The sequence below is a fragment of the Mobula birostris genome, chromosome 4 (genome assembly GCF_030028105.1).
Source record: "Mobula birostris isolate sMobBir1 chromosome 4, sMobBir1.hap1, whole genome shotgun sequence".
NCBI lineage: Eukaryota > Metazoa > Chordata > Chondrichthyes > Myliobatiformes > Myliobatidae > Mobula > Mobula birostris.
The window spans coordinates 53152602-53180530 of record NC_092373.1 but is presented as its reverse complement, the minus strand read 5'-3'; the positions used below and the strand labels follow the sequence as shown (position 1 = coordinate 53180530).

General features: G+C 38.3%; 1 protein-coding gene across 7 annotated transcripts in view; it reads left to right on the top strand.

Annotated features, from left to right (window-relative positions):
- The first annotated feature begins 259 nt into the window (after positions 1–259).
- The window catches only part of nlgn1 (neuroligin 1), a 544310-nt gene continuing 516640 nt past the window's right edge, over positions 260–27929 (top strand). For 3 of the 7 annotated variants that reach the window (XM_072255345.1, XM_072255341.1, XM_072255340.1), the window contains exon 1: positions 260–653. In XM_072255345.1, coding sequence (XP_072111446.1) covers positions 533–653 — 121 coding nt within the window. In that variant the 5' untranslated portion in view covers positions 260–532. Of the gene's footprint in view, positions 658–12202; positions 12211–27929 lie in introns of all 7 variants that reach the window. The other 4 variants (XM_072255347.1, XM_072255344.1, XM_072255346.1 and 1 more) reach the window with 2 other exon arrangements.

Sequence of the window (27929 nt, the reverse complement as noted above, 5' to 3'; positions counted from 1 at the left end):
AATATTCAAGTCTGAAATCTATGGGGAAATATTTCTGATGTAGAAAATTAACATTTTCTCTGGAACTCCTTTTAAGCAGAATCCTGTGTTTACTGAGATTCCATCTAATATCAAGGAGAAACGCTGCTTCCATATCTGTGGCAAACAATTGTACATAATGCCACTCCACAAAGAGAGGCCACCATGGCTTAATTGCATATTGAGAGTGGTGATGATGCATCCAGTGCGAAAGGGATTTGATATTACCTTTTTTCTTTGGATACTGGGATTTACATTAAAGGGCAGCCTGGTGCTTTGCCAAAAACTAGATGACTCTTACCCAGTGGTGAATACCAATTATGGCAGACTGAGGGGGATCAAAAAGGAACTAAGTAATGAAATCTTGGGTCCAGTAATCCAGTATCTTGGTGTACCATATGCTGCTTCACCAACAGGAGAACGTCGTTTCCAACCTCCTGAACCCCCTTCTTCTTGGTCAGAAGTACGAAATGCTACCCATTTTGCACCAGTCTGTCCCCAGAATATACATGGTATGTTGCCAGATGTTATGCTCCCTGTGTGGTTTACTGCCAACTTGGAAGTAGTTGCGTCTTACGTCCAGGAACAGAACGAAGATTGCCTCTTTCTAAACATATATGTGCCTACAGAGGATGGTGAGTGTAAGCCATAAGGAACAGGAAAACCTAATATTAATCTTTGCTAAATGTTAAACCTTGTTTTGTTTTTTAGGAAGCATGATGTAAGGTTTGCATGTTGTGATTTGTTTGTGTGTTTATGTGTTTGTGGGTGTGTACATGCATGAAGCTTTCCCAATGCATCAGATCTGTATCTTGTCCCACTCATTTTTTTTTTTACACACTATGGCACGTCCATCAAGGTGGAAGTTGATTTTCAATCCCCCCTCACTGACTTAAGAAAAGGTACATAGTTTTCCCATTGTGTGTGGAGGCACAATGAGTTGGAAGCCTGTCTTTGTAGAAAGGACAATTTTAAGTCAGTTGGTGGTGTTGCATGCTCCTACTGTCTGTGATGGAGCTCATGTTATTTTTTAGTCTTTTATTCATTTTTCAGTAAAAAGAATATCGAAGGAATGTGCCAGAAAACCGGGCAAGAAAATATGTAGAAAAGGAGGTATGTATAAAGCCTGGAGCAGAAGAGGTTGTACTTCTCATCCAGAGACCACCACTGATTCTTTGAGGCAAAGGTCAGCAAATGTCATGTAACTTATGACATTAGTGCACACATCAGAAAGCATGGAGTTAAAATCACTTGATAGACACCAGTAAAAATCAAGATCTTAATATAATTTTGTCCTTCACTTAGCTAGCTTTACAATATAAACAATTATATATGCGTCAGATCATCCATGTATTTTACTAATTGTATATGCTGTTACTTAAAGAGTGCGCAATTTCTGCTGCTTATCGTTGTTATCAAATATTCTGTTGAAAGATGTTGATGGCTCAAGTCTATGAAGGCAAATAAATTAAGATGGAATAAATAGTACTGAAGCAACTACATTGTGGTGAAAATATTGCTACATGCAGTGATTTGTGATCTGGTTAACTTCCAATATTTACTTGTTCAAAAATACTTTTTTCTCATGGAGAATTTTTTGATTAATATTACTGGCAGTAATTTTGAGAATTCCGGAGTTTCTAAAATACATAAAAGGCAACAGTAATATGTATTAGCACTATTTACCTGTTTTAAAGGGGCATATTCCACTTCTACAGTTGCTTCATAGCAGTATACTGTCAGGAAATGAAAGAACATTTTGCTAAAGATGGTCAAAGAGCAAAAATATGCAGATGCTGGAAATCTGAAATAAAATCAGAAAATTTTAGAAATACTCAGCAGATAAAACAGCATTTTTGTTTTCATGAGCATAAAATAATCCTATTCTATTGCATGCAAGAGCCTTATTATCACTGGTTGAGGAAAAGAATCTTCATCCGACACACATCAAAGTTGCTGGTGAACACAGCAGGCCAGGCAGCGTCTCCAAGAAGAGGTCTCGGCCTGAAACGTCGACTGTACCTCTTCCTAGAGATGCTGCCTGGCCTGCTGTGTTCACCAGCAACTTTTATGTGTTGCTTGAATTTCCAGCATCTGCAGAATTCCTCGTGTTTGAGAATCTTCATCCAACAAGCTTAGTGAGGATTCAAACTCACCACTGAGATGAACAAATGCAAATATATTTTTCTAAGGTCATAAAAGCAATTGATTTAAAATTTAGTGAACAAAAATTATGTCTTTTTTCTCAATTATATTCAATTAGTTCAAATAGTGCTAAAATATAAATGTAACATGCTTTCAATTCAAATCTCTAATATTTTGATAATCTCTGAACCACGTTTAAAAAGTTCCTTAAAATGAAAAATCTATAGTGAATATAATAGCAGTGGAATGTTTAGCATTTAATTGGAATTCAGATTACTTAGATAAATTTGGATCTGTATGTCTATTTCATGGGAATAGTACAATTGAACAGGAAAGCAACATATCTTAACAGCTGACTGGAAACTATTTCTTGTGAGGATCCATCGAGAGGGCAAATAACTTTTTTTTAACTTTTCTTACCATGCAGCTCACTATGAAGAAATATTTAATCTTACAACAATTCAGTTTATTCTTTTTAATATACCTGATCCAGTTCTATTGATGTTACGGAACTTCACTCAAAAATTAAATAACAACTAGAAACTTGTTCAGTGAAAAAATAAGTGCCTTTAGTATTCTGGAGTTTCTTAAAATATGTGTGTAAATTCAAAAAGCTGAAATTTTAAAATACATTCTTACTGCATATTTGAAAGAATTTTATTTTTCATTGAGCATATTTCAGTGAATGGCTTTAATCTTCATTTTTAAATACTAATGTAATCCAGTCCATGTAATATGACCGCAATAAACATATCACCTCTTTTTGTTAAGTGATATAGAGGAGAGCTGTGTTCTTTCTGCAGAGTCTTATCAAACTGCAAAGACTAAGCTGATTTACTAAACTGAATAAAGGGATTATGACTGGCTTAGAGAGAATTTGAATTTTAAAATCTGTGATTATAGAAATAGATAAGTGCTCTAAATTCATATGTTCTCTTTTGACTGATCTTTTATCCACCATCATTCCAACAAAGCTTTAAAGTAGTGGAGCCAAACTTTGGAACATCCATAACTAAAATCTCATTTGCATTATGCATATGAATGGAGATCATGTAGTGGCTCCCAAAGGGTTCAAGTAGATTTAGCCACAATTTAGAAATTAGGCCCTACCCAAACACCCCCACTGAAATAAAGGTGATTGATTGATTGGTTGTGTGTCCATGATCAATTTTCCAGATCAAGCACTGGTTGAGTTCAAAATACCAAGTTTTCAAGATCTCAAATAAGTTGGATGCCACAATCTATAACTACATTGCCAAAGATTCTGGTTTGTCAAATTCTTTCTTCTGACTTTGGCTCAGTGACAGAGTTGCGACGTAGGTGTGATTCTGGCAAGTACAAAATTTATTCCCTGTATTCCTGAATTTTCTGCACTTGAACTTACAGTGAAATATAAACTGCAACAAAGTATTGAGCTATGAATCTTAACCCTGAGATATCAGGAGGACAGCGTGCATTAGGGAAGGTATGTTCTGGCTCAAGCTCAGGATGGCCTTGGCAATATCAGTGGAACAGAGCAAATGGGAAAAAACTGCAGTCTGTGCATAGGAGGTGTATCTCTATCAGTTAAATGCACGCAGACAGTGAAATACCACTAAGAAAGACTGTGGATGACTTCCTCCCTGCCTTGTTCTATTTTGCTGAGTTGGTTGTCTTTGAAGATTTTGTAACAATCATCCAGTCTTTAGGTGCTGTTTTCTTTTGCATACTCTTTGTAACAAGTGCCCACCAATTCAAGGATTTTGAGTTTACTTATGTAGGTGGTCGATGAAAACCTACCTGCTTGTCTTTCCATTTTAAAACTGAACTAGTTATTGCTAGTTCCTCTGTTACAATTTCCACATTTTCCTTTGCTGTAGAAGAATTATGTAGATTCTGAAAAATTTTGATAGCCTGCCAAAATAGCATTTATTTTTGCATAGGCCCAAATATCAATTTGTTAGATTACTAAGTAACTGAAGTATTTATTAATTTGTATATCTAAACATATACAATACTATTTCCAATAGGGGCATTAGGTTATGACACATAGTTGGAAATCCTCGCTGAATTATTTTTAGCTTTCAAATAAGACTAATGGAATGCATAATAGCGAAGGCTCCTCCTCTATTGTATTTATTGGTTTACGTTGTTGCCATGTTTAACGTAATTCCTGAACTTTCAAAAGTAAAATATATCATTAGTGGGTTGGAGATCTGAATTGTTTTCAGTATGATTTTAAGAAAAATAAACATGTTAGTGCTTCCAGAATTCCAAATGACACCTATTAGAGCAGCTTGCGATCGAGCCCACTAGGGATAAGGCAATTCTGGATTGGGTGGTATGTAATGAAGCAGATTTGATTAAGGACCTTAAAGGAGGATGTGATAATAATATGATAGAATTCACCCTGCAGTTTGAGAGGGAGAAGCTAAAATTGGATGCATCTGCATTACAGTTGAGTAAAGGTAACTACTGAGGCATGAGAGAGGAGCTGGCAAATTTGATTGAAAGTGGACGCTAACAGGGATGATGGTAGAGCAGGAATGACTGGAGTTTCTGCAAGTAATTTGGACTAAGCCTGATTGGTTCATCCTGAAACAAAAAGAATTATTTCAGAGGGAGGATGAGGCAAGTGGTTGAGAAGGGAAGTCAAAGACAGCATAAAAGCTAAAGAGAAGGGATGCAATATAACAACAATTAATTGGACTTAGAGAACTGGGAAGCTTTCAAAACCCATTAGAAGTCAACTAAAAAGCAACAAGGAGAGAAATGTTGAAATATGTAGGTAAGCTAGCCAATAATATAATAGAAGATGCCATAAATTTTTTCAGATATTTAAAGAATAAAAGAGCATTAAGAGTGAACATCAGGCTGCTGGACATTGACACTAGAGAGGTAGTAATGCGGAACAAAGAAATGGTGGATGAATTGAGTAAGTATTTTGCATTACTCTTCAATGTGGAAGAGACTAGCAACATGCCAGAAATTCAACAGAGTCAAGGTGCAGAAGTGAGTGCAGTCACTATTACTAAAGAGAAGGTGCTTCGGAAACTGACAGGTATGAAGGTGGATAAAACCCAGACCAGATGGACTACACCCCAGGGTTCTGAAAAAGGCAGTTGAAGAAATTCTGGAGGCATTAGTAATGATATTTCAAGAATCACAAGATTCTTGAATGGTTCCGGATTATTGGAAAGTCGTAAATGTCACTGCACTCTTCAAGAGGGAAGTGAGATAAAAGACAGCAAATTATAGGCCAGTTAGCCTGATTCCAGTGGTTGGCAAGTTGTGAGAGTTCATGATTAAGTATGAGATTTTTGCTACTTGGAGGGGCACAATAAAATAGGTGGAAATCAGGGGAAATTTTGCCTTACGAACCTGTTGGAACTCTTTGAAGAAATAACAGGAAGGATACATAAAGGAGGGTCAGTGGATGTTACTCATTTTGATTTTACCTGAAGCTTCTACCTCATATTGTTGCTGGCTAATTAGTTGAAATTCCACTGTGGTTTTAATAGATGTATTTTTTGTCTTGCATTGTGACTGTATATTGTCTACCCTCACATGGAATTTAATTATAATTATGAGCTTCCTGTTAAATCTCCTCGTGATACTCTAGTCTTTAATTTGAGTTATTCCAAAATGGAATTGTAGCTCAACTTATTGTATGCAGCTGAAGTGCTGAAGCCTTTATTTTCATAACTGCTGAATGATTTCTTGGATTTTATTCTTTGACTGATTGTTTGTCTTCATAACAAATAAGTAACAACACCACCTTTTCTCTGTTTTAATAGATTTCCCGTATTTGTTCTCACTTAATTTCAAGGCAGTTTCTCTGGCAGTTGAAATATTGTATTGCATACAGTGTTGTGGGAAACAAGCAGATAAGTGGAATTACTGTGGCATCTGGAAATGTTAAATCATTAATACCAGAAGATACAAACAATGATGCATAGTTATATTGTATAAGATTACAGATGAGATTTATGGATATAGAGGCATTTATGAAAAAGAAATGTTTTTGCTATTTATTTTATTATATTATTGGGGAGGTCCAGGAGTTTGGGAAGCAAAGTTGATTTAAGATGTACACAAAGCTTAATGTATTAATAGATTCAGGCAATAAGTCCTCTAATCTGAACCTAACAATTTATTGATTGGAGAAAGTGTCCATGAAGTTAGTTAAAATTCTATGAAGTCATTTCAAACAGTGTTGAACAAAGTAGACAGTCATTTCAAATAGTGTTGAACAAAGTAGACATAGTTTATGAAATAATAACCTTTTTCACAATTTGAGTTAGTTATGTCTTGAAGAAATGTCACATTATGGGTAATCCTAGATTTCAAAATGTTTTGCATCAACTCTAAAGGAAGAAAGAATCATAAAAATCAGACGGAATTCCAATTTTCAGTTTAATTGTACAAGCTAGTGATTAAGCAACTGTCCTGTATGTACTGTATTTTGCCCAGTCTGTTGTAACAAAGGTGCTTAGAAGTCTAACTTGAAAGGCAGATCTCAGAATATATTCTGTAAGTTGCTAGTATCATTATTAAAGCAGCAAATAAATTGTGACAAAATACTTCACATGCATTATCTTACTTTGCAATACCTGTTCTAGTGGAGTATTTGTCTCTCCCAATATTGAGGAATGAATTTTCAAGTGAGGACAACTGTTTAATTATTGAAATAATTCATGCAGCCTAATCACATTGTCTTATTTACCATTGAGATATTATTTTATATGCCAGAGAGATTCTCAGATAGGTCTAACAGTGAGATTCCTAAGAGATTATCACAGAGAAAAGGAGTGGAAATCGGTATTGATAGGTGTCCGAGCAGACAAAAATACCGGCAGTAAATATGGAAGGGAATCCAAAGAGACTCTATAGATTGAATTTGAAACTGAGTGTAAGAATAGAGTTGAGGTTGATCAGAGATCAAAAGAGAAGTTTACTCATGGAACAGAAGGCATGGCTAAAAATTGAATAAATACTTCATGTTAAACCACGAGACAGCAAAGAATACAAACAACTTGATAAGACAATAAAAAGAAAATGCAGAGAAGCTAAAGACAGATGGCTAAATGAGAAATGCTCAGAGATAGAAATGCCACAAACCCATAACCCTGGAACAAAGTTGATGCACAGTAAGGATAAAGAACTAACGGGGAAATTACCTTGCTCAGCAAGTGGATACAACAAGGCAAAAGACGGCAGCTTAATTATGAGCAAAGAGGAAATCCTAAACAGATGGACAGAATATATAAAAGAACTTTTTGAAGACCAAAGAGGAGAAAAACCAAACATGAAGAATCTTGAAAGACCTAGCATTCTAAAATCAGAAATTTGAGCAGCCACAAATAAAACAAAACATAACAGAGCAACTGGTCCAGACAATATCGCTGTTGAAATTATACTGGCCTTAGAAGATTTTGAAATAGAGAAAATAACAGAAATAGCAAATGAAATCTATGATCATGGGGAGATACCTGATGATTTAAGTAAATCCGTGTTCATCACACTTCCAAAGAAAGAGGGAGCTACAGAATGTGAGTTACATCGTATAATAAGCCTGATGAGCCACATGGCAAAAATTATTCTCCGAGTAATCATGATGAGAGCAAGACGCTGTATTAAACCAGAGATCAGTAAAGAACAATGCGGCTTTGTGGAAAACACTGGAACCAGAAATGCAATTTTCATGCTATGGATGATCTGTGAACGAGCCATCCAGGTGCAAAAAGACATCTACCTATGTTTCATTGACTCTACAAAAGTTTTTGACACTGTCAGACATCACGATCTTCTGGAAATGCTTCAAGATCTTGACATAGATGGGAAAGATATACATTTCTTAAGAAATTTATACTGGGACCAGACAGCATCCATCAGAATAGAAGGAGGAGTGAGTGAGTATGTGAATATCATGAGAGGAGTCAGGCAAGGTTGTGTCTTTTCACCAGACTTATTCAACCTGTATAGTGACAATATCTTGAGAAGTATCAGAGACATCAAAGGATTCACAACTGGAGGTCATAATATAAATATCAGATATGCTGATGACATCGTACTAATAGCTGACTCAGAAACAAAACTTGGAGAACTACTCACTATAGTGGCAGCAGAAAGTAATCGCAGAGGCCTCTCAATCAACAGCAAGAAGACAGAAAGCATGGTCATCTCCAGAAAGACAAACATCTCACAATGTGTGATCAAGATTGGAAATACAAACTTCAAACAAGTCAACAAATTCAGATATCTTGGCAGCCTAATAACAAGTGATGGCAGGTGCGACACAGATATCAAATACAGAATAGCAATGCTGAAAGAAGCTTTCCAAAAAATGAAGACCATATTAACAGACAGAAAGATGAGCACGTACACTAAAAACAGAATACTGCAGTGCTACATTTATTCTATCCTGACTTATGGAAGTGAATGCTGGACCATTTCCCCAGCAATGGAAAAGAGACTAGAAGCAGCTGAGTTATGGTTCTACAGGAGGATGTTAAGAATATCATGGACCACACACACATCAAATGAAGAAGTTCTCAGAAGAGCCCAAGGAGATAGATCACTCGTACCAACAATAAGAGAAAGGCAACTCAGATTCTTAGGACACATCATGTGGAAAGATGAACTAGATAGACTCATACTCTCTGGAAAGATCGAGTGGAGCAAAACTAGAGGAAGACCTTGGCTTAAGTACATAAAAAGCCTAGCCAGGTGGCTACACATCGAGGAAATGGAAGTCATCCAAAGAACGAGGGATAGATCTATATGGAAAACCATGGTCACCAACGTCCGCATCGGATATGGTACCAGGACAGACAGACAGACAGACAGACTTCATGTTAGTCTTTCTCAAGATATCTCAGCAAAGGAAAATTGATTTGTGATTCTGGTTGGAGAAAATATTGGCAAAGAAGAATGACTAATTGCTAAGCCCATAATGAGTAAAGGAGGAAATATCAGCGCCTTTTGCTATAATCTTTCTATCACTTATAGATCCAAGAATGTTGCCAATGGACTGAAAATTGTACATGCTACCACTGACTTGAAAAAGACTGGAGTAACTACAGATTAGTCAGTCTGACCTGAATGTTAGGGAAAAATCTGTAAACAGTAATCAGGGTCAGAATTAACGGTCAATTGGACAACCATAGATTGACGAGAGAAATCCAGCATGTTTTTGCTGAAAGAAGATTATTTGTACCTTGATAGCTTAGTGAAGTAACAGGTGAAGGTTGACATGGTATATATTGCAAGTTAATATGGTATATAAAATTCAAAGTCTAGAATAGAGAGTTTGCTTGGTAGAAGTAGGCATTAAGGTTGTGAAAGATTTTTCAGATTGGAGAAAACATACATTCGACTTCCTAGGACCACTGTTTCTTGTTAATATATGTTAGCGTTCTTAAACTTAGGTATATAAAAGCACTGTTCCCAAATGCATATATGTCTCAAAACTTGGAGGTCTAGTAAACAGGATGGTGCATAACAAGAGATTTCAAGGAAATATGGACAGATTGGTGGAATGCACAAACAGGTAGCACATTAAATGAAATGCTGAGAAATGTGAAGTATTTGGAAGGAAAAATGAGAAAATCCAGTATAAACTTTTCTGACATTTCTGATAGATATAACCCAGATCTAGGAGAATACTCTATGTTAATTTATCTTTAATGGCATGATCAGCTAACAAAATGGTTAAAATATAAATGGGAACGTGAACATCCATTTATGAGCACCATACTTTAGGATAGATTCAAAGTCCTTGGAGAGCATGCTGAAAATGATTCTTGGTTTCATGCACACAAAATTGAGAAACTAGATATATTGTCCTTGGAACAGATGAAGTTGCAAAGAAATCGGACAGCTACTAAAAATTATAAAGAGTATAGATGGAGTAGAAGATGAACTTACCTGGTAACAAATAGGAAAAATGGAATGAAGGCAATTAGCAAAAAGAGCAAAAGGACTGCCAGGGAGTAGCAGTGGAGACAGATTTTGTAGGAACAATTCTTTGAGTCTAGGATCTGCAAAGTGCTGAGCAACAAAACATCAAAGCTTCTAATTATTTGGAAAACCAATAAACTATTGCCCAGAAGGACAAAGGCAGCATAGCTAAAGAGGTATCTGCAAATTTGCTTCCAAAGCACAGACCATCCTGTGTTAGAAATACACTCAGTACCCACTTTATTAAGTATAGGAGTGGAAACCTGTGTGGTCTTTTGCTGCTGTAGCCATCCACCTCAAGGTTTGATGTGTTGGGCATTCAGAGACGCTCTTCTGCACACCACTGTTGTCGTGTGTGGTTATTTGAGATATTAGCTTGAACCAGTCTAACCATTTTCCTCTAACCTCATTAACAAACATGAGAAAATCTGATGATGCCAAACAATACACACAAAATGGTGGAGGAACTCAGCAGGCCAGGCAGCATCAATGGAAGAGAGTCAACAGTCAACATTTTGGGCCGAGACCCTTCATCAGGACTGGAAAAAATGAAGAGAAGTCAGAGCGATAATTGGGGCGAGGGGAGGATAAAGTTCTTCCTTGGGTTTTCTACCCTCGCCTATCAGATTCCCTCTTCTCCTTTGTCTCTTTCATCAATCAACTTCCCAGCTCTTTCCTTCATCACTCCCCCCACAGGTTTCACCTAACACCTACCACCATGTACTCCTTCCTCCCTTACCCCCAACCTTATTGCTCTGACTTCATCTTCTTTTCCAGTCCTGATGAAGGGTCTCAGCCCAAAACCTCGACTGTTACTCTTTTTCATAGATGCTGCCTGGGCTGCTGAGTTCCTCCAGCATTTTGTGAGCATCTCTCACTAACAAAGCATTTTCAACCACAGAATGCTGCCCATTGGATTTTTTTTTGTTTATCTCACCTTTCTCTGTCAACTCTAGAGCAGGGGTTGCCTACCTGGAGTTCACTCATCCCTTGCTTAATGGGATTGGTCCATGGCATAAAAAAGGAAGGGAACCCCTGTTCTGGAGACTGTTGTGTGTGAAAATTCCAGGAGATCAGCAGTTTCTGAGATACTCTAGACAGTCCATCTGGCACCAACAGCCATTCCACAGTCAAAGTCACTTAGATCCTTCTCCATTCTGATATTTGGTCTGAACCACAATTGAATCTTTTGACTATGTCTGCATGCTTTTTATGCATTAAGTTGCTGCCACATGATTGTCTGAATAGGTATTTGTATTAATGAGCAGGTGTACCTAATAAAGTGGCCACTGAGTGTATGTATGTGTTTTTTTTCTCTCTTGGAGCTGGGTCATGTTCCTGCACTATTGAATGAACCTCTTGTATGATAAAGGTGAACTCTTGAATTCGCAATCTACCACATCATAACCTGTGCACCTTAGTGTCTACCTGTCCGGCACATTCTCTGTAACTCTATATTCTGCATTCTGTTACTGTTTTTCCATTGAAATACCTCAATCTACCTATGTTGTGAAATAGTTTATATTGCTGTTGTTTAAAATGAAAATTTTCGCTGTACCTTGGCACATGTGACAGTTAAACTAATTACAACTACCAACTCTGGTACCTTTACCACAAAAGAATTTGTGGGTCAGGACAGGGTCCCTGTCTTCTTTAGAACTGAACAAAGAAAATACTCAATGTACCACAGTTCCCCAATTCACTTTCAAGAGAGTATCAGTGTCTTCTGACCATATTTCATGAATAGAAGTCCAAACTATATTAAGCAATCAAATCAAAGTTAAAATCTACATGTTCACCGACTAATCACCTTGAGAGCATTTTTTGAGTTTATCTTTGTTTGGCCTTCTGTTACTCTGAACTCATTTTTCAGTCTCTGCAGCCTTGCAGTGGCAGCAGACTGAATTGGCAAGACAGCATGCTGAGTTTATATGACAGAAGTCTAACCCAGATAATTTGAATGCTTTCTCCCAGTCCTAAAATATAAACCTTAATCTTGGCGGCCAGATGCCACTGAATTAGTTAGGTCTGTATTGTTTTCATGTAGTTTGCCATAATTTTGATGCACTCCAGGCTCCATACACCATACTGTGCAAAGTAGGAGCTGTCCTCCAAGCACCTTGGAATTTCATGCAGCTTGCTAGCAGGCCTGTCAACAACCCACTTTTCTGAGGAGTTTGTACATCAGCCTTAACTTTTGGGCTGTTCAGTGCAATTTTCATCTCAGTTCTTTAGAGCAGAACTTGTGTGAGAACTTGCCCTGTTGCAACAATATATCCTTTCCATCTGCTCAAGGAGTAAACCATTAACAGCTGTTCACTTATTACATGCATCTCTCGCTGCTTCTGCTTGCTGATGGAATTCAGTGTCAACGATTTCTGTGTAACGATTGTATCTGAGAGTTGCTTCTGCTATGGTTGTATAGTTTGAAGTGCTGCAATACTGGCGAGAGCTTTAAAGAAGCAGTAGTTGTGCGAAGATATTACTTGGGAATATTAGGTATAAGTTGTGAATGATAGGTGTCTGCTGAGTGGAGTATGTTATGCAAGGTAGGTTGTGTGGCTAGTTGGTGCAGTTGTTAGAAGGAATTTATGGGTGTCTGTTTGGACCTTGGTGACACAGTGGAAGTTATTAACTTTTCAGCATTGCATCCATGTTTGGGTGTTTCACTCCTTGAATTGAGCTTTGATGGAGCCTGCTTTGAAACAGAATTTCATTGTTTGAAAATCAAAAATACTTGCAGATGCTGGATGTCTGAAATAACATTCAACAGGCCAGGCAGCATATTTGGCAAAAGGTTAACTCTGTTTAGATGCTGCTTGGCCTGCTGTGTATTCCCACCATATTCTGTATATATTTTATCTTCATTATGGACTTGGATGTCATCCAGAAACCTTGGATGAAGATTACTTCTCCTTACTATAGGTCTAAAAAGGAATCCAGTGCTGCAACAGATGTGTGAGATATTCTGTATCATACTATCTTTCCCCAAACCTCCCCAAACTTTGGAATAATTTCTATCTCTTTAAAGTACAAGTTTGGCTTTAATCAGTGCATGCTAGGTTCAACTGGTGACCGCCTATTTTTATAAAATTCTGTCTGGAGGCCAGGGATGACTGGGTTCCAGGGCTGGAAAGAGTGGGGTGTCATTTACATGCAGCTACAAGATTTTGATATAGCAAGTGATTAGATCCAATAGCAAGTGGATCCAGAAAGATAGAAGTCTAAGTTCTGTTGCATGGACTCAATATGAAGACTATTGAATCCTCCATTTACATCTTGACAGATACACACAGATACCTACCAGTATTCGAATCATACACAGATACAATCTAAGCAGATATGTATATAGAAAGCCATATATATATATTGACTATGCCCTGTTCCTCAACCATCTGACCCAAATCTCTTCCTTCTCTCAGACCATCCATCTTTCCCACTTCTTCCCCTTCTTCTAAAAGCCCCTTGCTCTTTCACGCTCCTGTCAAGCTCTCTTGCCCTCTACCAGCCACAGCCCTGTGACCAAATACACTTTGGTCTGAGGTTCCCTTCACCATTCATTGGTACATGGCTCATTTCTGACTGCCCTCCTTCCCTGAGTTCCAGAAACTACTGTGGCACCAGACTTGAAGCTTCATATGGATCAGCATAACTCCACAACTATCTCCGAAAAAGACTTGACAATAAAAGGAATGGCGAGGATGTGAAGGAGCATATTTATTTTATGAATATTTGATTTTGTTGTATTTTGATATTTGATCATGGAATTTAAGTTGGAGAAAACCTCACAGAGCTATGTTCCAGGAGCTGAATAACTATGGTCTTCAGCTGAAGGAGCGGCTTTAGCTACTCATAATATTATACATAATAGATAAACACAAATACAACAGTAAGCATAATTCCCAGAGCTAGACACAGTGGGGTGGCTGCACAAATGAGGTGGGTGTGTGGCATATCTCCTGGATCAAGTACTCAGAATCATAATTCTAGCATAACTTTTCCAGCACTGTAAAGGTTTCTCATCTTTTTTTCAATAACTTGCAATTTTGAGGAAAGATCCTTGACCAAAAGTTAATTAACATATGCCAAAACATGCCATTCCTTCTCTCAGTTCCTCCATATCCACCACACCTGCTTCCAGGATGAGGCTTTACATTCCAGAACTAATGAGATGTTCTCCTTCTCCAAAGAAAGGGGTTTTCCTTCCTCCACCATCAATGCTGCCCTCACCCCATCTTCCCACCATCTTACCAGGGATGGGGTTCCTCTAATCCTCACCTATCACCATAATTCTCCATAAGTTCTGCCATCTCCAACAGGATCCCACTACCAAGCATATCTTTACCCCACCATCCCACTTTCTGCTTTCTGCAGGGATTGCTTAATATGGAACTCCCCTTCAGGGTTATTTTGAAGACCCAGACCTGGAGTCACACAGTGACTATTTTTCTTTGTGGGGATGGGACCTATTCTTGGGGTTTCACAACTGGCTGTTCTTCAGCATGTCAAGTGCTTGGCCTAAGAATTTGGCTCGCCTTCGGATGCCTAGGATCTCAGGGCTCTGGAGATGGGCAGGTTGAAGGACGGTATCATGGCAGGAGATCTGAGATTGTCGGGTGAGTCGGAAGATCTTTGGCTTTGTGCCCAAAGACTCGAGATCTTTGGGCACAGAGCTCGAAAAAAGTGATGTAACCGTCTTTTAACATCATAAACCAGCGAATTGTTTGTTATGTCTCCCCTCTCAATGTGAAACAGAGACACCCCCTTATCCCTTTTTAGGGAGAGACAGAGAGAGCCTGTGGTTTGTCGAATGCCGGGTGAACAATGTAGTCTTTGGAGTACTGCAAGTCTATGTCTTTGCTATTGCTTTGCTCATACTTGAGTGCTTGCTGATGGGTGCTGATGCTTTTTTTGCTGGTGGAAGGAGGGGCAATCATTGATTGCTGCCACTTACGCTTGGGAGGGAGGGGAGCTGGGGGGTACTTTGGGGTTCTAACATTTAACTGTCGTTCATTCTTTGGGGACACTATTCTGTTTTCGTGGATGGTTGTGAAGAAAAAGCATTTCAGGATGTATATGGTATACATTCCTCTGACATTACATGTACCTTTGAAACCTTGTCCATTTGCTCCCCCCACTGATCTCTCTCCTGACATTAATCCTTGCAAATAGAACAAGTGCTACACCTGCTCCTACACCTCCTCCCTCACTACCATAGGGCCCCAAACAGTCCTTCCAGGTGAGGCGACACTTCACCTGTCTGTTTAGGTCTTCTATTGTATCCAGTCCTCCCAGTGTGGCCTTCTGTTTATCAGTGAGACCCAAAGCAGAGTGGGAGACTGCTTCCCCAAGCACCTATGCTCCATCTGCCAAAAAAAAGCAGGATCTCCCGGTGGCCACCCATTTCAATTCTACTTCCCATACCCATTCCGACATGTCAGTCCATGACTTCCTCTGCTGCCGCAATGAGGCCACACTCAGGCTGGAGGAGCAACACCTTATATTCAGTTTGAGTAGCCTCTAAACTGATGGTATGGACATCGATTTCTCAACCTTCCGGTAGTTGCCCACCCACCCCCCCTTCACCATTCCCCATTCCTGTTTCCCTCTTATCTCCTTACCTGCCCATCACCTTTCTCTGGTTCTTCTCCACCTTCCCTTTCTTCCATGGTCTTCTAGCCTCTCATATCAGGTTCCCCCTTCTCTAGCTGTTTATCTCTTTCACCAATCAACTTCCCATCTCTTTACTTCACCCCTCTACCACCTACCACCTTATACTTCTATATCCCCTCCCCCCACCTTATTGCACTGACTTCTCATCTTTTATTTTCAGTCCTGTTTAAGGGTCTCATCCTGAAGCATTGACTATTGATGCTTTTCCATAGACGCTGCCTGGCTTGCTGAGTTCCTCCAGCATTTTGAGTGTGTGTTGCTTGGATTTCCAGCAAATGCAGATTTACTCCTGTTTGTAGCACATTAACTGAATAGTGTGTAGAGGTGATTTTTTTTTGTTACTGTCATGGGGTTGCAATGGGCACATTTTTATTGAGGAATTTTGAGTGTAAATTCTGCTTGTGTGCTTTGTAAAAATTGCTTTCTCAAGTTGCTTATTGTTTTCATAGCTCTTTTACAATCAGCCTGTGAAGCCCCTGACTGATTTGCATTCAGCTGCTTGGTGTTGCTGGCATTTATTTCCCAATACTGTTCAGTATTTCAGGCAAAGTAGTTGTAGTAGCTACTTGTATTATCTGGTCAACATGTAGAAAGGATTTATGAGCCTTAGATGTCTTGGAAGTTTAGCCAATTTAGTCAGAGGAAGTACCTGAAGATTTTCTGAAATAAATCTTGTAAGATCTTAGAAAATAGAACAATAGTACACAACTTATAACTAGAAACATATTCCACTACTTTTTGAACACCATATCAACTGGGGCATTTAAATTCAGTTATTGAAATAATCTCAAGTTTTAAAAAGCCAGTATCAACTAAAGTCCTGTGAGGAAAAAGCATGCTGTTCTTACTTACTTAGACTGGTCTACATGTCAGTCCAATCCCACAGCGATGTCACTGATTCTCCTTGAAATGACCCGGCAAAGTTTTCAATTGTATCAAACTGTTGGTCACAAGGACTACAGCTATTCAGGAAAATGGTTTAGCACTTTCCTTCTCAAGAGCTGCTATTAAGTACTGGCTTTGGCAGCTATTCCCACATTTTATTAAAGGCATTAAGTATGCAGTAAAAGAAAATCCTAAAGCAAGAATTCTGGTCTCATCTGGGCAATCTATTGAAGGTATTATTTGATGAGTTAGAGAAGAATAACACAAGTTAGAGATAAGGTAACTTGGGTGCAATTCTATTAAGGAACATTTCACTGGCTATTAGGTTATTTTACAAGTACTCACACTAAAATTACTTTGAGAAGATCTCCAAAGGAACTGTAGAAATACACTTCAGAGTCATTGCAACAGTGATATCTAACCCTCATTATGCTCAAGTGCCTGTAATTTTTTATTACTGATTACAGAAGTGAACACTGCCCTTAATTTTTGCAGCACATGCTTCCTTCAAGTAATTCGAAGGGAATGCATAATATTTGAACATGTAGATTAGATATTTTCATCTTCTGGGTAAACAGTACTTCTTCTTCTGAACTGCAATCGATTGCAGCCTGTAATTTCCCTTTTAGGAATGTATTTTTGGCCGACTAAACGATCTGTCACTTCTGCAGTCTCCTGGAGGATTTGGCATGGAATGCAACTTTGGCTGTCCCTGAGGGCAGCTGCATTGATTCCTAATGGAGGGACACGAACCCATAGTCAGCTCCATCACTTTTTTCCAATTGAAGTGTCACGCAAAATTAATATCGATGAGGATGAGAGCTGAAAATAAATGTTTGTTCAGAGCCATCTGCCTGTATTTGACTAGTCTCCCTTTTGCTGTTGCCAGTGAAAGATGCAGGAGTTTTGAGTCTCATGCTGCAAGGTTCAATTGCCTTGGTGGCTTGTGGATGTGTACTCACTTTTGACTGTGGTTCGATGTTTAATGTCCTCAGCGCTGAATGAGCTTTACTATTTGTGTGATTTGACCAAGGCACTTTGGAGTGTAACTGGATTTGCAGCTTTTACCTGCCGTCATCAACACGGTGCTGAACTGACTGACTCAGTGGCTGTGGCCATGGCCATTGGCTCCTGGACTGACTTCACACACCTTCAGAGCGCATGGCTATCGACTCACGTTTGGGGATTCTGCGGTTTGTTTAATGCCTTGTGTGTTATTTTTTTGCTTTTTGCTGTTTGTGTGATTTGTTGTTTTTTTGTACATATGGTGTGGGTATTTTCTTTAAATGGGTTCTGTGGTGTTTATTTGTTTTGATACTGCCTGCAAGACAATGAATCTCAGGGGTGTGTACTGTATTACTCTATACCAGCCTTTCTGAACCTTTTTTTCCCTGGCGGATCCCTTGAAATAATTTTCATGTCTCAGGGAACCCCGTGTAAAAATTATTAAATCTATAGCTCCCAGTAAATCCAAAAATAATTGTCAATACTCTTTTGAGTAGAGGATGAATTTTTAACCAACCTTTCTTTAAAAAAATCAGGTAGTTAAGCTTAGCTTACCTTTCTTGCAATTAATCTGTTTCCTTTCCTTTTGTAATTTTTAAAAACTCATAAGGAAACCATAATAAATTTCTGTTTTCAATCAGACTCAAGAATTTCTGATATCCTTCCTTACTCTCAAGCCCAACTAGCAGTGGAAAAATTTCAAGGTTTCCTTTTGCAAAATGATTTTTCCAAAGATTCAGTTTCTTTTTAAATCCAATAATCTTGTCACTTGAAGTCAAAACATTTTCTCCAGGGCTTTGCAGAGACTTCTTCAACTAGTTCACATGATGAAAAATGTCTGCTAAGCAGGCTAGTTTTGGCGGCCATTCTTCAAGTTCAAAGCACTCGGCAAAATCTGGCCTACTATTTTCTTGAAAGTGCTCCTGCAATTCACCTTTCAGCTCAAGTACCTTGTTGAGAACTCTTCCTCTCCTAAGCTAACGGATTTCTGTATGTTATAGGAGATTGGTGTGCTCTTTGTCCAAGTTTTCAGTTTTTTAAACATTCTTGAGTAAACTGGTCTTTGTTTAATAAACTTAACTATTTTTTGTAGCGTCATCCAGAACTTTTTTCGTTCAATCTCCACAAGTTTTTGACATCAGCATCTCTTGTGAAGTAAGCAGTGTGTTGTAACAAGGTCAGGATCTTTTTTTAACAACAGAAGTGAAATCTCTCATGGAGCCAACCATTGATGGGCTATCATCAGTACAGATGCCAACACAGTTCTTCCAGGATAGACCTTTTGTTTCCAGATTTGAAGGCAAAACTTAAAATATATCTTGGCCTTTGTTTGTTTCAGATAGTTCTTTGCAACAGAAAAAGTTTTCTTGAATTTCACCATCATTTACAAACCTTAGAAATGCTACAATACGACAATTATTGGTGAAATCTGTTGGCTCATCAACCTGGATAGAGAAGCTGTTGTTTTTCAGTTAATCACACAAAACCTCTTCAGCATCATGTGACATGTCATCAATATGTCAACTTAACGTTTTGTTTGAGAGTGAAACCTTTTCAATTTCTCATACTGCATTTTGTCCTAATACAGGGATTGATTAAATATAAAAAAGAATGGCCTAATAAATAACTAAATGAGAAAACTGCAAAGAATATGAAAACTTCACAATACAGTTCACTTCTAACCTACACAATCCACCTTTTGCAATGTTTACAACAGCAAAGTGGCAGGCCAGCAGCTGTGGCACATAAAAACTCCCTCTTTAGAATGAAAATTTCCCTCCTAAGTCCCTTTGCATCTCAGATTTTTGGATTTTCTCCCTGTTTAGAAAATAGTCCATACATTTATTTCTACTACCAAAGTGCATGACCATGCATTTTCCAACATTATATGCAAGTTCCACTCTTCACAACTTTACCATTCAGAAAAGCATTCAATTTGACATGACTGAAGTAAATTTTTTGCATCAGAGAATCCTAAATTTCAGAGAGTGAGATATAAGCATAGTTTTGTGACTACCACGTGAATCAATAGAGGGCAGGTACTTTTCAGAAGTTGAGGCTTGATTCATGAACTGAATTTCCTGCTCTCATGCTTAAGAATAAGACATAAGTACAATAGATTCAGCAGATGCTGGAAATCCAGAGTAACACATACAAAACAGTTGATATTTTGGGCCGAGACCCTTCATCATTCCTTATAAAGGGTCTCAACCCAAAAACTCAACTGTTTATTCCTTCCCATAGATGCAGCCTAACCTGCTGAGTTCCTCAAACATTTTGTTCTTGAGAATAAAATCCATTTAGTTTAATGAAATATCTTAATTTTGTGGTGTATCTCAATCCCATTTAACACATCAATGGTCTTTGACCTGATAGTGCACTAGAAATCACTATCTGAATGAACAAGTACTCTCTGTCCTATATGATATAACTTTCATTAATAACACAACTCCATGCTCAGTTAATTTCAATACAATATCATGTACACACAATCAAGCTCCTCTTTCTTCAGATACCATTTTCCCTGAGCACTGCAGGAAAAGCAATATCTTTGGAGTCCTGATGACTAGGACATGGTAAATAGTTGGGTCTTGTCTTGACTGTACAGACAAGTCCTGCTAGTTTATTGAAATGTGCCTAGGATTACCTAAGGCTTGGAAAGTGAAATCAATATATTTGTGGAATCTTCCATTTCTCATCACAGATAACAGCTAATGGTCATAAATCTGTCTAAGCATTATTGAAATCTTGGTGAGTCACTGTGAAGTTAATTGAGAGAGAAAATGAAGAATGAAAAGCAATTCCTGTATTTTATTTATGACAGGTAAAAAGCAATTTTACTGCAGATGGTTGTAAATCTTTGAAATTCTCTACCTTAGAGGGCCACGGATACTTACCTATTGATTGTATTCAAGGCTGAGACTGAAAGGATTTTGGATGATTAGAATCAGTGAATTAAGAGATTGGCTTGGAAAGTGAATTTGGGGCACAGTTTCAGACTGATCATATGAAATAGTGGAGCAGGTTTGAGGGACCTTATGGTCATCTCTTCCTTCTATTTTTACTGTTCTTATTTTACTTTCTCATTCTTGATTGTCATCCAGAGTGCTGCTGAAGTGTATAGACTGAATAGTATTTTTAGGATGCCACACAGAACTTCACTGGCATTTCAGCCCATAGACCTATTTTGCACAGGGTTTACATTATCGGGAATGTCAGTAGAGATACCACTGAAACTTCCTCTTGGCTGGTGCAAGATTTTTCTTGTAGAAGCAATAAGCAATGTAAGTGGTATTGACAAAAGTTTAGGAAATAGGCTTAACATTTTAACATGCATGGAGTTTGTGCATAAATAGCACTCTGAAGTTGATCAAAGGCAACTTTTAGTGCCTCAGGACCTTCTTGCACACTTGTACATTGGTTTGTAAATTGCATGAATACTACATGTCAAAAGTGCCTGTCAACCTGATTGGTTTTCTGCCACGGTGGGAGGTCTTAAGTACAAAGTGCTGCTTCAGGTGATAAAGATTAAATCTGATGAACTTTTGCAGAAATGGGATTAGGGATAAATGAATATCATGGAAGCTCTGGGAATATGGGACTGCTTGGGCTAATGAAACTAGGTTTTATCTGCAATATCAGTACATCTATCCTATTAGAAAAGATCTGAGGTCATCTTTTGTCATTGGTGTCTTTTCAGAAGCGACACAAGTAAGGACTAACTTCTTAGCCCTTGCTCAGTCTCTCATTAAGTCCAGCTTTTATAGTTGAAACCCTTGCTGTTTCTTCATGTTTTCACTCTGCAGTTTTATGATAGCCTCATTTTATGGTTATGGCCTGCCAATTGTATTAATTACAGCATACAGTATGTATTAACTTTCTCATTTGCTGTCTCAGTACTAGTTTTGTTTGGAAATTTTGGAAAATCAAGGTTGTTTATTTCCAGCTTGTGGCACTTTTAAGGGATAGCTGCTACCTAACATTCAATTAACCTATAGAAATGGAGTGCATTGTGGGCCAGAGTGTACTTTATTGTTCTGGAATGGATCATTAATATAGGATTAATTTAAAGTATCAACTGTTATGTCTGTTAATTTTCTAAATGGAAAAATCCCCTATTTTTCTACATGTTTTCTACATGATCAAATAAGTTTTAAGCATTTTATAATTGATAGGTGGAGCTTGATCATGGATAGTTAACATGGCTTTGTGTGTGGCAGATCATGTCTAGCCGATCTTGTAGAGTTTTTCGAGAAGGTTATCAAAAAAAGTTGATGAAGAAAGGCAGTGGATGTTATCTTTATGGACTTTAGGAAGGCCTTTGACAAATTCTGACATGAAAGTCTGGTCCAAAAGGTTATGTCGCTAGACATTTAGGATGAAGTAGTCAATTGGTTCAAAATTGCCTTAGTAGGAGAAGCCAGGGAGCAGTAGTAGATGGTTGTCTCTCTAACTGAAGGCCTGTGACTAGTGGTGTGCTGCAGGGATTGGCATTGGATCTATTGTTATTCATCATCTATTTAAATTATTTAAATTGTTATGTGGTAAACTGGATCAGCAAGTTTGTAGACATAGTGGACAGTGAGGAAGGCTATCAAAGCTTGCAGCATGACTTGGACCAGCTGGGAAAATGTCTGAAAAATGGCAGATGGAATTTAGTGCAGACAAGTATGAGGTTCTGCACTGGGAAGACTTGTATGGTGAATGATAGGATATTGAAGTGTGCAGTACCACAAAATAACTTAGAAATTTAGATTTATAATTACTTGAAAATTACAGCACAGGTAGATAGGGTTGAACAGTGAATTTTTGATACATTGGCCTTCGTAAATCAGGATATTGAATGCAAGAGTTGCCATGTCATGTTGAAGTTGTATGAGGTTTTGGTGAAGCTGAATTTGGAATACTATGGTGAAGTTCTGGTCATCTACCTATAGGAAAGATATTAATAAGGTTGAAGGAGTCCAGAGAAAATTTACAAGGACGTTGCTGGAATTGGAGAACCTGTTACAGGGTAAGGTTGAATAGGTTTTATACTTTATTCCCTGGAGTGCAGGAGAATAAGGGGAGATTTAAGGGAAATCTGAGGGGTATCTTCTTCAGTTAAAAGGTGGTGGAGTGTGGAATGAGCTACCACTAGAAATGGTATATGCAGGTTCAGTTGTAACTTTTTAGAGATATTTGGTTAGATGCATGGATGAGGGAGATATGGGGGCAATGGTCTGGGTGCAGGCAAATGGGACAAGGCAGAAGATCAGATCAGCATGTACTAGATGGTCCAAAGAGTCTGTCTCTGTGCTGTGGTGCTCCATGACTATATGATACATTTTAACATCTTATTTGTTTGGTCACTTGTTTCACCAATACCCTAAAACAGTTTATATTACATTACAATGCATAGCTGGTAAAATTGTTCAGTTGATTATTTCTGAAATTATTAGCACCATCGTGTGAAAAGTAGGGCTCAGCCACTTTGACGAGAAGTTTCTTCACCCAGAAGGTTGTGAATGTTTGGAATTCACAGAGAACTGTGAGTACGTTCAAATAGATGCCATTCGGCTTCTGTATAATACTGAAAGAATCAAGGGACAGGGTGGAGTTGAAGCGGTTCAGCCATGGCTTTATAGAATGTCAAAGCTAGGGCAAAGATCTGAAAGGCCTGCTTTTATTGTTATTTCTGATTTATGCTCTGCTTTTGAAGTCGGTGCTGTTTAATAGAGACGTACAAATATAATTTGAACTTTCACATCATCATTTTCATTATCATATACTTCTACTTCAAAAGCATTGGCCAACATTTTGCTTATCAAGTCAAGTTAAGTGAAGTCACTTTTTATTGACATTTCGACCATAACTGCTGGAACAGTACACAGTAAAAACGAGACAACGTTTTTCAGGACCATGGTGCTACCTGAAACAATACAGAAACTACATTGAACTACGTAACCAACACAAAAACTACACTAGACTACAGACCTACCCAGGACTGCATAAGGTGCACAAGACAGTGCAGGCATTACAATAAATAATAAACAAGACAATATGCACAGTAGAGGGCAGTAGGTTGGTGTCAGTCCAGGCTTTGGGTATTGAGGAGTCTGATGGCTTGAGGGAAGAAACTATTACATAGTCTGGTCATCAGAGCCCGAATGCTTCTTTGTCTTTTGCCAGATGACAGGAGGGAGAAGAGTTTGTATGAGGGGTGCGTGGGGTCCTTCATAATGCTGTTTGCTTTACGGATGCAGTGTGTGGTGTAAGTGTCTGTAATGGCGGGAAGAGAGACCCCGATGATCATCTCAACTGACCTCACTATCCGCTGCAGGGTCTTGCGATCCGAGATGGTGCAATTTCTGAACCAGGCAGTGATGCAGCTGCTCAGGATGCTCTCAATACAACTTCTGTAGAATGTGGTGAGGATGGGGGGTGGGAGATGGACTTCTCTCAGCCTTCGCAGAAAGTAGAGACGCTGCTGGGATTTCATTGCTGTGGAGCTGGTGTTGAGGGACCAGGTGAGATTCTCTGCCAGGTGAACACCAAGAAATTTGGTGCTCTTAATGATCTCTATGGAGGAGTGGCCGATGATTATCTCTCATGTATTAAAGTCACTTAATAAATCAGTGCTTCCATATCTGTTGTTTATTATTCTGTTTAATTTAGTGCCATCAATAAATCTAAATGTGTGACTTTCTCTTCCATATTCTGAGTAATTTACAAATGTGTTGATAGTTGCAGCCCCATGACAGATTTTTGTGATACATCACAAGTTACATCCTGTCAGCTTGTTTGTCAGCAAGTTGATTGTCTTTTCTCTGTGACTCCTGATCAGCTAATTTCCCAGCTAATGATTTAATTCCAATTCCATGATACCAACTATCTTTTACTTTATGTAGTATTTTTCCCCACTAAATGGGACCTCTAATAGAATACATTTGACTCTTTTGTTTTGTAGAATTTTGAGCCCCATTAATTAGGACAGTATATGTCTGCTTATAACAGCATTTGATTAATATAGCCAATTTTAGCTTTATTACTTACAGTATTAAATGTTTTTCAGAGAAATGAAAATTATTAGTCTTGGAAATGTGTAGGTTATTTTTGAATTTTTGTTCTACCTTCACCTGGCAGTGTCTGATATAAAGTTAATGGATTTTGGCAAAACATGAATACAAAGCTCACAAATTGTGTGGACCAGATCAGAAATTAATCAACAGTATACTGATGATGCTACAAATATGGTAACATTGTGGTTAGCAATGCTTTACAGCACAGGCGACTTGGGTTCAGTTCCCGCTGCTGCTTCTAAGGAATTTGTATGCTCCATTCATAACTGCTTGGGTTTCCTCCAGGTGCTCCGGTTTCCTCCCACAGTCCAAAGTTAATTGGTCATTGTAAACTGTCCTGTGATTAGGCTAGGATTAAATTGGGGGACTGCTGAGTGGCGTGGCTCAAAGGGATAGAAGGGTCCACTTTGCACCAAATCTCAAATAAAATAAAAAATAGTGCTCTTCCAGTTGTTTCTCTTTTCAGTATTTCAATAGAGGCATTATGAAAGAAGATTTTTAGAATGTAGACATGAGACTGGTAATGCTGGAATCTTGAGTGAAAGAACAAAGTGCTACAGGAATTGCTGGAGTCCAAATGTCCATTTCTCTCCACAGTTGCGGACTGACCCATTGAAATTCTCCAGCAGTTTCTCTTTTTTGTTAGAACATCAACGTTTTCATTTAGTGATCCAGCTCGCATTAATTTTCAAACCTTAATGTTACATAATTAAAATTAAAATACAATTGTGTGTGCTTAAATGGGTAAAAAAAATAATTTTTTAAACTAACTATGGCTTATTTCAGTAGTTTCTTGTGTCATATGATACCAAAAATGATGAATCTTGAAGTCACTAAAAATTTGTTTTCTTCAGTAAGTTTATTTCCACTTTAAACATTTTAAACGTTTCAGGTGTGGATAATTATTTTACTTATAGTAAACTTATGCTTTGCAATAGAGGATGATAATTCATGCAAGACAGGATAAACTTCTCATAATATATAGTGTACATTATTGGCATATGTTTTAATATTGTGAAGTGCAGGTTTCCTATGATGCACAATAGGGATATGTTCAGGGTAAGTATTGAGACAGATTCTTTGAAGATCCAAGTTCAAAGTAAAATTTATTGTCATAGTACAAACGCATCACCACATACAACCCTCAGCTTCTTTTTCTGTGGCATACTTGGGAAATTTATAGAACAGTAACTGTAAACATGGTCTTTAAACTGTAAACATCAGGAACTGTAAACTGCAAAAATGTGCAAATGCAGATAAGAAATAAATAGCAATAAATAATAAACTATCCTTGATGTGGCAGAAAGCTTGATTTTATGCTGTAGCACAATATTGGTGGCTTTTTGCCCTTTCTTCTACTTCTGTTACTTAATTTCTAACAGATGCACATTTGCGAAGTCTTCACCATAAAGTTCCAGTGACATATCATTCTGATCAACTTCATCAAATCCAACCTGATTTATGCTTTGTATAGTCACATGTGACTTTGTCTGGCATACTAAGCATGTCCCACATCCTTATCATTAGCTACATATTACACAGACATACTTCTGCTGAGCTACTCTCACTGCAGTCTGAAGTCTGTAATTTCCCTTTAAGTAACACACTTTTGAACCATCTTAAAGAACTTGCAATTTCCCAATCTCCTGAAGGACACAGTGGAATAAACTCTCAAGCATGCAGGTATGTCAGCACAGCTGAAAGAGAGGGAGGAGAGGAAGATTCCAAGCCAGTCTAAAATGCTGGGGTATGAAACTTCCTCTACCCAGCGTCTTGATAGCAAATGTACAGTCGCTGGAGAGCAAGATTGTGGACTTAAGGGCAAGATCGTTGTACCGGAGGGTAATGAGAAATTGTTGCATTCTGTGTTTCTCAGAGACATGGCTCACTCTGGACATGCAAGATATGTTGGTAAGGCCCAAGGATTTCTTGATGCACTGAATGGACCAGACTGCTGTTTCGCACAAGGCAAAAGGTGGGGTCTGTGTTTCATCATAAACTCTTTATTTTGCCTGGACGCACAGGCCTTGTCACACACTTGTTCCCCTGTTCTGGAACATAATTAGGTGGTGACTATTCTACTTCCCAAGAGAGTTCTCCTTCGCATTCCTGACCACAGTTTCCATACCGCGAAAGGCTGATATTAAGCAGTCACTTGAGGTACTGAATGCCACCATCAGCAACCAAGAAGTTGTCCACCCCGACATCTTTCAAATCATTGTTGGGGACTTCAGTCAGGCTTCAATCAATGTTTGAAGTAACTTCTGCTCAATTATATCTCTGCAACATATCTTTGCAGCACCAGGGGTCCCAACACACTTGGCCACTGCAATACTATGGTTTTGTAGGCTGGGGAAAAGTACACACACAGGATAACAAATACTTTTTTGGGTCTTAAATTCCTTTATCTGTTTTAGATGTTTTATTGCAGAAAGAGGGTATCAAAATAAAAACGACAAAATCATTTTAAAAAACAATTCCTGCTATTACAATCTTAGCTTAACTTCAGACCACACCCTTGTTACATATGCAGTATGAAAATAACTAAAACAAAATATGCAGAACCGATATAGTAGTGGCAATTATTTGGCACACATGTGCTTAATTTCCAAACACATATAGGTTAGACCTTGAAATGAGTTCTCCCCGCTCACGCTAGTAGGCCAATTAAGGAATTTCGCAATCACACTATCCAGTGCTGATCAACTTACATGCAAAAATCTTTCCTCACCAAATCTGGGAAAAACATTCGAACGTTGTCCTTTCGAGAACATGGCAACTCTTCGTTCTACTCCACCCATGCAAAATGACATCACCGATTTCTCTTAAAGGCACAGGCAGGTATTTTAGCATTACCAAGGTGAATACATAAGTGTACTATAACAATAACAAAATGATATTCAATAATCACTTGGTTACAATGGTAAGAAATCCTACCATTCTATACCGAGACGGCATTTTAGGAGATCTGTTCACTTGACTGTCCTCCTAACGGCATGATGGCAGAGGCTAAAGAGCAAGGCTCCAGAAGTAAGGACAATGAAGAAGTGATTGCTGGATGTAGAGGAGCATCAATGGGATTGCTTTGAGTCGATGGACTGAGGCGTGATTAAAGGCTCAGAGGAACGGAATAAATGCATCACAGTTGTCACAGACTTTATAAAAACAATTGTAGGTGAATGTTTCCCCACAAAATCATTC